Source organism: Telmatherina bonti (genome assembly GCF_933228915.1).
Source record: "Telmatherina bonti genome assembly, chromosome: 8".
In the NCBI taxonomy this organism is placed as follows: domain Eukaryota; kingdom Metazoa; phylum Chordata; class Actinopteri; order Atheriniformes; family Telmatherinidae; genus Telmatherina; species Telmatherina bonti.
The window spans coordinates 21,877,950-21,891,858 of NC_136626.1; the positions used below are offsets into that span (position 1 = coordinate 21,877,950).

The 13,909-nt window shown below is 38.4% G+C and overlaps 2 protein-coding genes across 2 annotated transcripts; one reads left to right on the forward strand and one right to left on the reverse strand.

Moving 5' to 3' along the window:
- The first annotated feature begins 2,654 nt into the window (after window positions 1-2,654).
- cpox (coproporphyrinogen oxidase) lies at window positions 2,655-7,678 on the forward strand. Its single transcript, XM_079244540.1, has 7 exons — window positions 2,655-3,302; window positions 3,503-3,646; window positions 3,818-3,928; window positions 4,055-4,196; window positions 4,707-4,925; window positions 6,948-7,052; window positions 7,135-7,678. Exons 1-7 carry the CDS (start codon window positions 2,747-2,749, stop codon window positions 7,217-7,219), a joined length of 1,362 nt encoding a protein of 453 aa, XP_079100666.1. The 5' UTR covers window positions 2,655-2,746; the 3' UTR covers window positions 7,220-7,678.
- A 505-nt stretch (window positions 7,679-8,183) lies between these two features.
- On the reverse strand, window positions 8,184-13,453 carry prrg1 (proline rich Gla (G-carboxyglutamic acid) 1). Its single transcript, XM_079245046.1, has 4 exons — window positions 13,385-13,453; window positions 12,605-12,645; window positions 11,576-11,736; window positions 8,184-10,692 (listed from the first exon to the last, which is right to left on the reverse strand). The coding sequence occupies exons 2-4, from the start codon at window positions 12,612-12,614 to the stop codon at window positions 10,231-10,233; spliced, it is 633 nt and encodes a 210-aa protein (XP_079101172.1). The 5' UTR covers window positions 12,615-12,645; window positions 13,385-13,453; the 3' UTR covers window positions 8,184-10,230.
- Window positions 13,454-13,909: the final 456 nt, after the last annotated feature.

Sequence of the window (13,909 nt, forward strand, 5' to 3'; positions counted from 1 at the left end):
TCACCAAAGATTTAATAAAATATGCTATTAAAATGGTATGGCAGTGTGTCATGACTCATGGCAGACACAAATGTCTGTCCAGGGTGCAGCCTGCCTCTTGCCAATTGATAGCTGGGATAGGCCCTAGCTTCTCGCAGCTCGTAAATGGACTAAGCAGGTAAGAAAATGAATGAATGAGTGAATAAATCTATCTAATTTAAAGCTAAAAAGAAAAGAATATATATATATATATATATATATATATATATATATATATATATATATATATATATATATATATATATACATACATATATATATATATATATATATATATATATATATATATATATATATATATATACATATATATATATATATATATATATATATATATATATATACATATATATATATATATATATATATACATACATATATATATATATATATATATATATATATATATATATATATATACATACGTATACATATATATATGTATATATATATATATATATATATATATATATATATATATATATATATATATATATATATATATACATATATACATATATATATATATATATATATATATATATATATATATATACATATATACATATATACATATTTTTTTATGCAGACCCGCATTTATGTTGCTGTATCTTGTTTAAGATTTAAACTGAGTTTAAAAAAATAAAAATAAAATGAATAAATGAATGTGAGGTCAGTTTTAAAGATAACCTAAGAATCCATAATTTTACCAGGCCTACTGGGTCATACAGGTGGTATGTCGACATCTACTGGTCAAACACTGTATTGCTTGGAATTGGCAGCCTCGTTCCTGGGTTTATAATCCAAATGGGGTTTAACAAATTTGTCATGTTTACCGAATTTTTTTTCATGGTAAACTCAATGCAACTTAGAGCTATTTTCACTGACTTCAAGACAGGTTGTAACCCAATTAGACAGCGATATATAGTTTATTCATATGGCGTCTTGGTTAGTAAGAAGAAAAACGGCACAGACAGACAGGAGTCTTCACTCGAAAAATCAAATCATAGACATATTTTCTTTTTCATCTAGTTTACTTTTATTTACGCTCCTTTGCTGAACAAAAAGCTAAAAAAGATTCTTGCATCTAGTTGTTAGGCATTACACTCACCAACAGCAGCCTCCTGTTGCTTCCTGTTTACACAAAGCCACCAAATAAAAACCTTTTTCTTAGCTATTTCTCCATGTAACTGTCCCACATAGTGCGTGGCAGCCTGTGGCCCAACACCTGTGTACATAATCTCCTTCGAGTCTGTCTGCAGCTCTAAAAGGTTTAATAGACCCGTCGTCATAGTGACCAACAACACGCTCTACTCTTGGCACATGCGCACAATGTAAATGTTAAAGAACACGGTTAAGAATCTCAAATCGTCGTCTTGTAAGATTACTCTTTTACTCTTGTAAGAATTTCAAAACTTTAGAAAAACGTGATTATATAATTAATATTTTTTTAAAATTTATACAAGAATAACATTGTTTTCTTCAAGAGATATTATTTAAGAGTTTGCATAATTAAATGAACATTATTTATTCATTCTGGAAAGATGCTGGAATTGAAAATGTGTCAGGAGCATGTGTAAACTGTTACATTTTTTTTTTTTTATAGTGGAATACTTTTTAAGGCAATATTTACCATTGTTACTATTATTATTATTATTATTATTATTATTATTATTATTATTGTTGTTGTTGTTGTTATTGTTAGTATTGTTATTATCATAGATAGATAGATAGATAGATAGATAGATAGATAGATAGATAGATAGATAGATAGATAGATAGATAGATAGATAGAGGGGGGATTCAGGGTGTTCCAACACTTCCTTTAAAAAAAAGATGAATAGATTAAATTAAAGATTAAGAAAGATAAAGAAACATTAAACAATCTAATTGCGGCTGGAATGAAGGACCATCTGAACCTCTCGGTCCTGCATCGTAGAGAGATCAGTCTCTCACTGCAGCTGTTCCTCTGTCCTGCCAGAGTATCATGGAGGGGATGCTTTTTATTATTCAAAATACCCTGAAGTTTTCTCCTCATCCTCTGTTCCACCACACCTCTGACAGGATCCAGACTTCTGCTGAGGACAGAACTAGTCTTCCTGACCAGTTTGTCCAGACGTTTGCAGTCCTTGTTTGTAATGCTGCTCCCCCAGCAGACACCTGCGGAAAACACGATGACAATGTGAGAAAACATCTTCAGAAAGTCACTGCAGACATCAAATCTGCCTTATTATTTTTTATTTTATTATTATTATTATTATTTATGTCTTATTATTTTATGTTTTATTATAAACTTATTGGGGTGGAGATGGATTATATTTCAAGTCATGGTTCATATAATGAATGTATTCAAACAAAATATAAAGGTGATAATGTAAAAAACAGAAGCCATTGAAATTGTCTGTGCTGATAAACGTAAACCAAGGAGCACAAAAGGTCCTTGAATGCAACACTGCCGTTAAGGCGCAGTGCACTCTGGTTCTTGAAGTTTGCTATTGGCTTAAACCACTGTGCTCACCACTATATGAATAACACAGAACTACATTTCCCACATTATTTTCTCGGTACTCAGAAACCACATGCCCCTTAGCTGACTTTTAAAACACGACAGATAGCACGTAGTCATAACTTCTGATAATGTGGTGTCTACTTATTAACTAGTTACGGCTGGTACGCACTGACAAGGAAGCGGGACTTTCTCTTAAAAATGGCAACTATTGTCTTTTTTTCAATTAGGAGAACGACTCAGACGGTCTCGAGGCGATGTTTTAGTTCCCATTTAAAAGCTCCTGCTACTGCAAGACACACTAGGTTGTTATTCTCAATTCATGGCCTGTCATCGACTCTGCTTCCGGAAACAAGATGGTTTTCCAGGGGCACCAGTATGCGGTTCTTGTCCCATGGGAACCCAGGCAGATCCACATCTGGACGAATCAGAAAGGGAGCCCTGGCATTAAGTGGAGCCGTAGCGGTGACTGCTGGTGCGGCTGTAGCGGGGTTACTGGCCAACGCTGACCACTTCCAGCGTGCACAGATGGCAACCAAGGTCTCCCAGAATGAGGAGCAGGAGGGCGACATCGTGGAGAGATGCCAGGGGTTCATGTCTCCACCGGTGACCGACGTAAATGTCCTGCAGGGGAGGAAGGAGGAGATGAGTACCAAGATGGAGATGCTGATAATGGAGACACAGGCAGAGTTTTGTAAAGCCCTGCAGGAGGTGGACGGTGGGACGTTCAAAGTCGACCGGTGGGAGAGGAAGGAAGGTGAGATGATATCACTTTAATAGAGTACACAGCTAAACACATTTAGTTTTATTGAAATCTAACTATATAAAGTAGCCTATGTGTTTCTGTAAGCTCTAATTTTTAAGTATTTTAATGCAAACAGGAAATAAAGACATTAAGTAAATTCAACTACTGGAAGACAAAACATTTAATGTTTTTAAATGAATTCACTTGTTTAGGTGGTGGAGGCATCAGCTGTGTGATGCAGGATGGAAAGGTGTTTGAGAAAGCTGGGGTCAATGTGTCAGTGGTATTTGGGAACCTGACTGAGGAGGCTGCAAAGCAGATGAGGAGCAGAGGAAAAGTACTCAAAGGAAAAGATGGTGAGTGGTGCTAAGTTTGATGTTGCCATTGGACAGAGAAGTGTAACCTGTGTACACAGTTGCATATCACAAACTATACTGCCCTTTTATCTAGCATATCTACTGATAATCACTTAAATATTACCCTTATAACTTCTGGGTTTGATATTTTACATTGTGTGTACCTTTCAGGAAAGTTGCCATTTTGTGCCATGGGTGTGAGCTCTGTCATCCACCCGAAAAACCCCCACATACCCACTGTGCACTTCAACTACAGATACTTTGAAATTGAAGAGGAGGATGGTGAGTGCCAGCCCTTTTATGACGGCCATTGTGTCTTGGTGTCCGTGACACTATTGAGTAAGCTGATGAATGATAACCCTTGTTTGTTTCTTTCTAATCCTTCTGTGTCTTTTGTGTGTAATGCAGGCACTAAGCAGTGGTGGTTTGGTGGAGGAACAGACCTGACCCCTGTTTATATTGATAAAGAAGATGCATTTCACTTCCACAATACCCTGAAGGAGGCCTGTGACAAGCACCACCCTCAGTACTACCCCGAGTTCAAGAAATGGTACCATTACATCAGTCTTGTGTCTGCCAAGCGCTGTAGTGATAAGGGTACACGCAGAACTGCACTTATCCATCCCTGAGCCTTATTTCTTTCTATTTGTGTGTGCAGTACAATGGGTGTATCCTGTCTGTTGAGTAGTGATAAGAGGAAGTCTGGTGAAAATCTGCAGATGTAGAAAAACCGTTGTGTAAATGACGAGCATGGATGTAGACAGAATGGGTGTGGTTTATCAGATATATCCTGAAATGAAGAAACGTTGTCGACCTAATACTAATTTAGAATTAAGAAAAATAAGGTAAAATAGCAATGAGGAATGCTCAGTGAAAATACCGGTTCATTTTGATCTGTGTGATTAAAACTGAGGCTGGCCAGCAGGGTCTGAGCTGTGAACGTGTTTGTAGGAAGATTTGTCTGCCTCTATGGGGACATTCTCCTGTTTTTGCTATTGTGTGTGTATGTATATACAGCTTGATTTGAAGTGAGTACCTTTTCAATTCATGTGGCATCCAGGTGTGACAGATATTTCTACGTCCGGCACAGAGGGGAGACACGTGGGATAGGAGGGATCTTCTTTGATGACCTTGATTCACCGAGTCAGGAGGAGGTGTTCAAATTTGTGAAGAGCTGTGCTCGCACTGTGGTGCCTTGTTACCTTCCCATCGTCTACAAACATCTCAATGACTCCTTTACTGATGAGGAGAAGGATTGGCAGCAGGTACGACGAGGAAGGTGAGTTAAAACACACCCAACAGCAAGTGTTTTTTGATTATAGATACATAGTTTGGTTCAGTGACTCCTTGTTTCATCATGCAACCTTCCAGTTCTGCTCAGCTTTCACACCAGATATTATCTGCACAACAAAAGTTGTGTCAGGAGGTCTTTTTTTAAAATAGGAAGAAATAATCAGTTTGGTTTTGGCAAGGTGGACTGTGGGGTTCAGGAGGCAAGATGTAAAATGTAATCTAATGTAATGCAGCTTATTTGTAAATGGTTTACGAAGTACAGTCATAGGCCTAGATTTTTATACCAGCTTTGGTCTCAACATTTACAGACAGAAGTTTCTAGTTTCTTTTGTTGGACAGTTTCATTTACATTTTATGTGAAAGGGATTTTTCTTTCTTTCTTCAAGTGTTATTGGCGAATCATTATGAGTTATCTGTTTTTTATTCACTCTTGAGCAGACAGGCATCTAAGTTTTTTTTTTTTTACTTGGTAATGTACGGTTTCACAGCGTTCTTACAGCTCCTACAGGTAACGTCTAGAGTTCAGAGCACAGGATTGAAACTAGTCACAGTTGATCTTTTATTCTTTTGATTACTCACACGCATTGTCTTTTCAGCTATTGAAGCAGCAGTTTTTAAGCTTAATTTACCCAGACTTGGACTCCATCCACTTTGTGTGTGGTCCAAAGCCAATTCAGATCCTGGCAGAGCTCATTGCCTCAGTGGGGATTCATCTTGTTGGAGAATGAGCTAAAGGGTTAGTTTATGAATGGGAAGAAATGCAGCTGGGAGTTAAAAACCTCCACATTGATGAGACGTCTGTTCAGATGAGTAGGAGGGCGGATAAGAAGCCATTTTAGATGGGTTCTCAACCAGTGCATGTGCCAGATTCTGGTCAAATCCAGAGTTGGTTCATACATTCACAACATGGTTATTTTTTGTCAAAACAATATTCTATTAAATGATTGAATTGAGTTTTTGTTCTGGCAGAATATGTTCCACTTTAGGCTGCATCATTTTTTTTCTTTGTTATATTTATTAGAACAAAATGACACATTAAACCTTGATCATGCTGAAAGATCATGGTTGGAGGATGATGGCAAGTGGCATAAATCTCCCTCGGTTCTTTTCATCACTTTCATAAATGTCATGTGCCAGTGCAGAGATAAGGAGTGAACTCAGTGAATGATGGTTTAGTTTAATGTTTGAACCGTTTGAATTTAGCAAATTGTGAAAATATTAGATTTTCTAATTAAATTTGATCTCTGAGTCAGGTCAGTCTCAACAAGGGAACTTTTATGTATCGTGTTTATGTTTGTTTGTTTAGGTATTTAAAGTTGATAGACATAATAGTATCTTGGTATTACTGTACCTAAAATGCTCAAATAGATGAAAACAAATAAAATTAGAGTCTTGATAATAATATATGAGAGGAAAAAAAGTTACATTTTATTTTCTAGAAAAAAACAATTTAATCAACCTCATCATATCACTCACATCGAAGGTTGAAGATGAGACAGAAACATCTGTTAGAAAGTGCAAGTGTGTTGTAATATCTGTCACATCATGTCTAATTAAAAAACTGCACACACATTTAAAATGACTGTAGATTTAACCATCGCTGCCTGCATCTTTGCATGTTGCTTTGATGTTCCTGATCCGCAAAGACCAGTGGGGTAGAAATTTGTTTCGATCTTAGTTTTTACATAGATATTATATATATTATGTGTGGAGTTACTATTTTATAAAAAAATATTATAAAAATTATAATTATAAAAATAATAAATATAAAAATAGAGAATTAAAGAAAACATTTAATTGGAGGATAAATAAGTCTGACAAAACTGCAATCTTAACAATTGGTTTTCAGCTGGGCTTATTACCATGATTTGGCCCTTTTATATAAATATCTACGATGCATCTCTGTTGGTAGCATATTATCATTAATTTTTTTTTTCAAATACAAGCTTAATGAAGATAAATTATGTAAGGCTTGTGTCAGTATTTGGCATGTTGTCCTGTGTTGTAGGTATGTGGAGTTCAACCTGGTGTATGACAGGGGAGTGAAGTTTGGTCTTGCCACTCCTGGCTCCAGAATTGAGAGCATCCTCATGTCCCTCCCACTCACTGCCAGGTAAGATAACTCCTCCCTGCTCCCTAGTGGCCATACTGAGCTGTCTATGTTGCTTAGTAACAGACTTACCCTTCTTCCTCAGGTGGGAGTACATGCATGAGCCTGCCAAAGGTACTAAAGAGGCTGACATGCTGGAGGTGTTACGAAACCCTAAGGAGTGGGTGTGAGCTTGGTGCTCACAGGTTTACATGTCATTACAGATAAAACGTCCAGGAAATCTTCTTGTATTTTGTAAATCTATGACTTGTTTGGCCAAATCCTGATTTAACACTCAAAATTATTTTAATATAATGTTGATTCACAGTGGTTTGAAGCCATAATTGTGCTGGTACTTTTCCTTTCTTTCCTAATTGCTATGTTTTATCAAATCACTTTTCCAAATTTGACCAGATTTTAAAGATAAATGCATTGTTAGTGAGTTCTGTTTACCGTCTGGCAGAGTAAAGACCGAATACTACAACTTTACAGGTGACCTGCTTTTGGCTCGTCTCCCTCTGATAAATTGCTCCTTTTAGCATGCGTTTGCATTTCCATTTTATCTGGGGGTTTTTACCCAGGAGAAAGGAGACATGCTCTACTTGAAGCTGTCAGAGCTGGACTTTTAATCTCATCTGTAATAAAGCACTGAAGGCAAAAAAAAAGGTCAAACTGAGCCATTATGTGTCCATTATCAATAAATTAAATTGTTTTGCCTGATCAAAACGTAGTTTTTTGTTTTAGTTTAGTATTTCTTTGTACCATTATAGCCACAAAGTAAGCACTAATTGGTCTCTTGAGCTGCATTCATGACATGGTGGTAAATCCCCTCCTCTGAACAGAGGTAAACGATACTACTTTTGTGGATCGCATTCCAAAGTGTGTAAATCTGAGCCGCGGATCAGGTGTTCTCTGAAACACAAACTTAATCAAAGATGCATTGGCTTTCAGAATTAGTCTTGAATAGTTAATAGCGCTTATCCAGTTTACATTTTATTTACATTAGGAGTAGAGTATTCTTCCTTGTACCAGCAGTTATAAATAACATCAGAAAGAGAAACCTATTTTGCTCTTGTCTGAATGTTAGCTTAGTCTGTCGTATCTGATTGCATTTTATGAATCGGTCTAGCCGTCACTTGTGTATTATTTGTGAATTGTCTCCATGGAAAGTCAAACAGTAGGAACTGGAAAAACTGCAATGCTTACAAAACACAGAAACAAGCTAATCTGGATCAAATGAAAAACATGCAACACATTTTTAAATGTTTTATTACAAATGTTAATTCAAGCTTTTCCACAAGTCAAGTCAGGGTTTTGATAAGGTCCCTTGCATTTAATGTATAACATTTTGTGTGATAAGGCATTGTAGAAACAGGGCTTTGTGTAAGTAGCAGTACATAGACTGACTCAACCAAAGTGATTACCTCTGCCAGCACACCTCGGCTGAGTGTCGCAGCAAGTGCTGAGGTTAACAGGTCAACTCAAACACAAAGACAACAGTAATCAGTGCTCAAAGTCTGAGATTCAGACAGAAAATGTTACATTTATCAGTGTCAGAGATGATTTGACAGGTATTTTTGGTTTTGTAGTCTATACAGCAAAAACGGCATATTATTTCTATGAGCACTTTTTACAGTAAATTACATAATTATTTTGCTCAAAGTGGTGGTGATGACGTAAAACCAGACTGTCAAACAAAATTTTAAACAACTTATTTTAAGCTTTAACACAAAGTGCCTTCATTTGTTCACAACCTACTGTTACATTAGTATCAATGCAGTCGCTGAAATCCTATGCAGTAAAAAAACAAAAAACAATCTCACTGTAACTTTCAAACATACAGTCTATACACATATACAGTATAGAGATGAATTGCACATGCTAAACATGAAGTTTATCCATAGGGACGCTTTATACAGAACCAATATCTTTATATCTCTGATAGCTTCTGTCTGCTGCTTTCTAGAACACTTTTTTTTTTTTGCAAGTCGGTCCACAGCTCATCACAGCATCACACCATAAAACTTACTCTAGTCAAAACCAGGCGTTACAATTACTTGGGGAATAATGGGGAGAAGAAAGGTTCACAGTTAAAGCAGGCTCCGACATGGACCACCAAATCTTGACTGTCAATAAATAGTAAAAGACAGAGTTCAAACCTCACCGCTACAGGCCGAGTTGCATGCATTTCCCATGGATGGCACATATGACACACACCCCTACACAACAACCCCCCTTTTACAGCTGCTAGCTTCTTAATCTCATGTGAATATTCTCATGTGTACAATGAAGCTGTACAAATGCATTTAGTCTGGAAAAAACTGTTTAAACCTGCATTAAGACACATTTTTACTAAAAGAAAATAATCGTATGATAGTCATATAAAAAGATCACACAAGTGCTCTCAGCTCTGCAAGTCTTCACTTATTGCTTTGTCTTGTCAGTATTCTATTCTATTCAGTATAAAGTTTCAGTAAATGGGTGAGAGCTTAAAGCGTTTTCTATGTTTTCCTAAAGAGGATGACTGACTACACCTGACCTAATTAGTAAATGCTGGATGTTGGTCAGATGGTCATACACTCCGCAGACGGGCCAAATTTTGACTTACTTTTTAAATGTTTCCATTTTTTGCTGGTTCCACATGAATTAATGCAAATTTAAGCAGCTTGTGTGTTCATTGCAATATGCAAACTTTAAAACAGAAAACAAATAGTATGACAATGTGGTTAAAATAAAAGATATTAAAACTATGTACAAAATATGTTCTTACAAGTCTGAAAGTGTTGGCACTAATCATCAATAAAGCATCAATGCGACCACCGCGTACACCTAAAATGGCTGCCATTAATGACTTAAAACCATTTTTCCTTCACAACACATGCAGCTGTTTCCATGTGGGCTGAAAATCTGCTACTGTGTGACAACATTGATGCATCTTGATAATATGCAGCAGAGGTCTTGATTGGTTTTGGTATTGAAGTATCACTTGCTCCTTCTTGCCATCACTTCACCTCAATGATGACAAGTTAGTGCAAACTTCTGAGCTGCCACCACCAAAAACTGCATTAGTCCACTGACCCGACGAGAAAGGAGTGTTTTTGCTGAGTGTGTAGGGGAAGGCTGGTGATACCGCAGTAGCAGCACTGCTTAACTATACGATGGTTTTAGTGTGGGTTAAGACTTGTTTTGGTGGTAGACACCTTTACTTTCTGGGACCACCGCTGATTCTGTTAGAGCTGGTTTTCACTATATCCTCATACTGTGGAGGGGGTTCTGTCTCTATCTGGACATCTGTATGACCCACAGCCTCCTCGTAAGATGGCGGGGGGTCTCCTGCGCTTCCTCTCCCTGTAATCTCAGAGCCTGGATAAACTGGGCTGCTGTGGATGCTGAGTTCCGATTGGTCACCATGGTGGTAATCCCTCCCCCATTGGTCCATGGAGACCACTGACAGAACGTGATTGTGATGCGAGTGTCCCAGGCTGGGGCTGCGCTGTGAGCGCTTACGGGAGTGGCAGCGCCACACAGTGATCGCGATGGCAGCGATGATGAACAAAATTAGCAGCAATGGCACAATCAGGTAAAGGGAGTGGACCCCGCCAATGACCGTCTCCAAGCCTCCGGATGGAGTGCTTTCTCTCACATATTCTTCCCAGAACCGCTTCTGCAGAGTCAGAATGCAAACATACGTCATGTCAAAACTAATTTAATTGGCTAAAATTTCCAAGACAATGCATTGCAGACAATGGTCGCTGTGGAAACACTTTATCTGGATCACTGCAACACAAAGCAGACAACAACAAGCAAAAAAAAAAAAAAAAAAAACCACACACAATTGTGCACGACTTTGCTCTCTGGTCTCTCACAATGGTTTTACAAATATGCCCCCCCACCCCTCCAATCCCCTTCTATCATACACTCGGCTGTTCTTCCTGCTGATAATAATCACTTCCTGAAAAAACACCCACATTCCACAAACCGCTTCTCTTGTTCTGGGATTTCACTGTTAGACAAAAGAATCCAGCATAATATCAAATATCAAAGAAAAAAATACAGTTGTGAGGCGTGTTCCCAGCAGCAGCAGAAATATCAAATTGTGGTTCCAGGCACTAGACTGAAGTCCTTTCAGAAACAACTTCCAGATTAACCGAGATTTTGTACAATCTTGGGGACAGCTACTTTTTACTGCATGCGCTAAACAGCGTCATGTTGTCACTTACTGGTTAGTAGACTAATGTTTCAGATTTGGCCATTGCCATCTTGGATTTTAAGAGCCAGAAATGAACAGGAATAGACGTGGATGAGAACTGTAACAATAGACTATGCATGTCCACAGGATACTTTAAGCCTTATTACAGTTTTTAACATCTGGGTTATTTAAAGGTCCTCCCTTTTCCCAGAGTGAAAACATTTCCCACCATGAAGCTGGGAAATTTGATATGGAATAGGAGAAGAATTTAATCTCTTTTAGAACCAACCTCAGGGGCCATTCAAGGAACTTTAGCGTTTGGGAAAAAAGTTCAGTGTTGTGCGTTTCATCCCCTCACCGTCTTCTCTTCATTTTCAAAAGCTTCACGGGCCTCCTCATAAGTGCAGATCTCCTCACGACACTCCCTCTGAATATTACCCGGTTTCATCTCCTCCAACAGGTTGTTCGCCCTCCGCAGCCGCCTCAGCACAGAGTGGGCTGCCTCTGCTGGCAGGAACACTGTGAAAAAAGCAACAAGACACAAGCTGAGTGGGGAGATGGGAACATTCACTAAAGACAAGGACAGAATGAGGGAAAGGATACAAAACAGAGAGGAGTTTGAGACAAAAGTGCAACATGAAAACTGGCACAAACAAGAAAATGAGAGAAAAGAATGAAAGTGGGGGACAAGTAAGTATGTGGAACAGCATGAGGGAGGAAATGAAGGGGAGGGTAGGAATGAAGCAAAGAGCGAGTGTACAGAAAGCAAGACAAAAAGGGACAGAGATGCTAAAAAGAAAAGGAAGAGGTGAAAAAATAGGCGAGAGGTGGGGACTAAAACAAAGGCAGCAGCACAGGCAAGCGCTGCTCAGTGCCCACATTTCTGAAAAAACAAAAGCTCTTTTGATTTGAGCCTCCATCCCTGGGCCACATAAGAGAAAGTGGAATGAACTTCACAAAAACAGAGCAGTTCTCTGTTTTACACATTAAGAAAATGAACAAAAGTTATCCCAAGAGAGACTTGCCCTGCGAATGTTGGATCAGTTACGCTTTAGTTAAGTCACGGCATCTGTATGACTTGCAATTTTGAGGGATGTGATCAAAACAAGTTGAGACAAAGAGACAGAAAGGAAGAAAACAGGAATTCTCCACTGAGATGTTGGAAAGAAAGAAAGACAATTGATTGTTGTTAACAGAAAGAATAAAAAGAGGTCACATTCCAGTTACAAATTTGTGTGGGTAGCAAAACTGAAAAGCAACACAAAGTGTGTGAGTGTGTATGTTTGGGGAAGGGGGGGGGGGGGGGGGGGGGGGGTGTTAACAGTGATTAAGTTCATGTGAATCTTCGCCTGTGGACTAAAGCTATGAGTACAGTAAATAAACTTACCACCTCCCATGATTCCTGCCAGTGTGTTTGGGCTGATTTATCTGTAAAAACCCAAAAACACACATAAATGAACAACTCCGAACCTTAAAACAGCTAAACAACCCACATATCCCTCTCAATAGTTTCGGCCCGTTAATAAGATTTAGATAAGAACTTATTATTTTGAGTCTTTTCTTTCCAGAGGCATATGTGAGGGAGAGACTGAGGAGGAGTGTAAATTAGTCATAAGATTAGTTAACACAACCACAATGCTCCTACATGCTGGAATTCATTATTCAATATTTTGACACCAACTTTTCTAAACAGCCAGGAGTTAAAGGGATTCATTTGTTGTGTTGTCAACAGGAGAAAGCATCGACTAAACTGACAGGGACCAATGGCGGCTGCTGGTCAGAGCTACACACATGAATGTGTCATCGGAATCCTGCCCGAAATAGATGACGAGCAGCGGAAACGTCTTCAACAAAGCGCCGCCGCCCCGTTACAACAATCACCAGAAAGAAGATGGAAAGCAACATTGTTTTCTGGGCTCCAATAACAGGCTTATTGTCGTTCGTGTGGCTGTGGGTCGGTTAGCGTGTAGCGCCCAGCGTTATTGACAAGCAGGGATTATTAGTGGGATCGGTGCGCCTCCAGCTTCGGATGCGTTTTAATGACCGACATTTGGTTTAAGCGGACTGCTCTGTGCTTAGAAAGGTCGAAAGAGATTTTCGATACACGCTTCATTTCGTTTCGAAACCGTGGTTTTCAACAGACATCAGGTATACCGCTTCAGCTTACCTTGTTTTTTAGTCCCCGAAATGTGCATAAGCAGTCCCTGCTCGTCTCCTCCGTTGCGCGAGAGACTTGGAGGGGCCTAATACGCATGCGCGAAGCCCTGTTTTGCCACAGCGGTCTTTGAACGCCCCATTTTCCAGAATTAAAGACACAGTCTGAATGAAACGCTGATGGAGACTGGCCAGATAACCTCAGATGGCACAGAGTAATTACTGCTGAATGCAACGGAAAGATAGTAATTACATTGTCGTTATAAGATAATGTGCTGATAAATACAAATCAACGTGAATGTTACGAATAGCTATAAAAAAAAAAAACATTTTGAAATAACCAGATTGTATTAAATCAGTCATGTAAATTTATTTATTGAGTTGATTTTTTCATCTGTTTATCTATTAGTTTAAACTGGATATCAATTTTCCCCCAGTTTGGTAAAGAATCAAACTGACACAATGTTGTACCTCCAACAAAAACATCATCATTAAAATTCATCATTCATAATCTAAAAATAAGTGTATGTTGACGGGT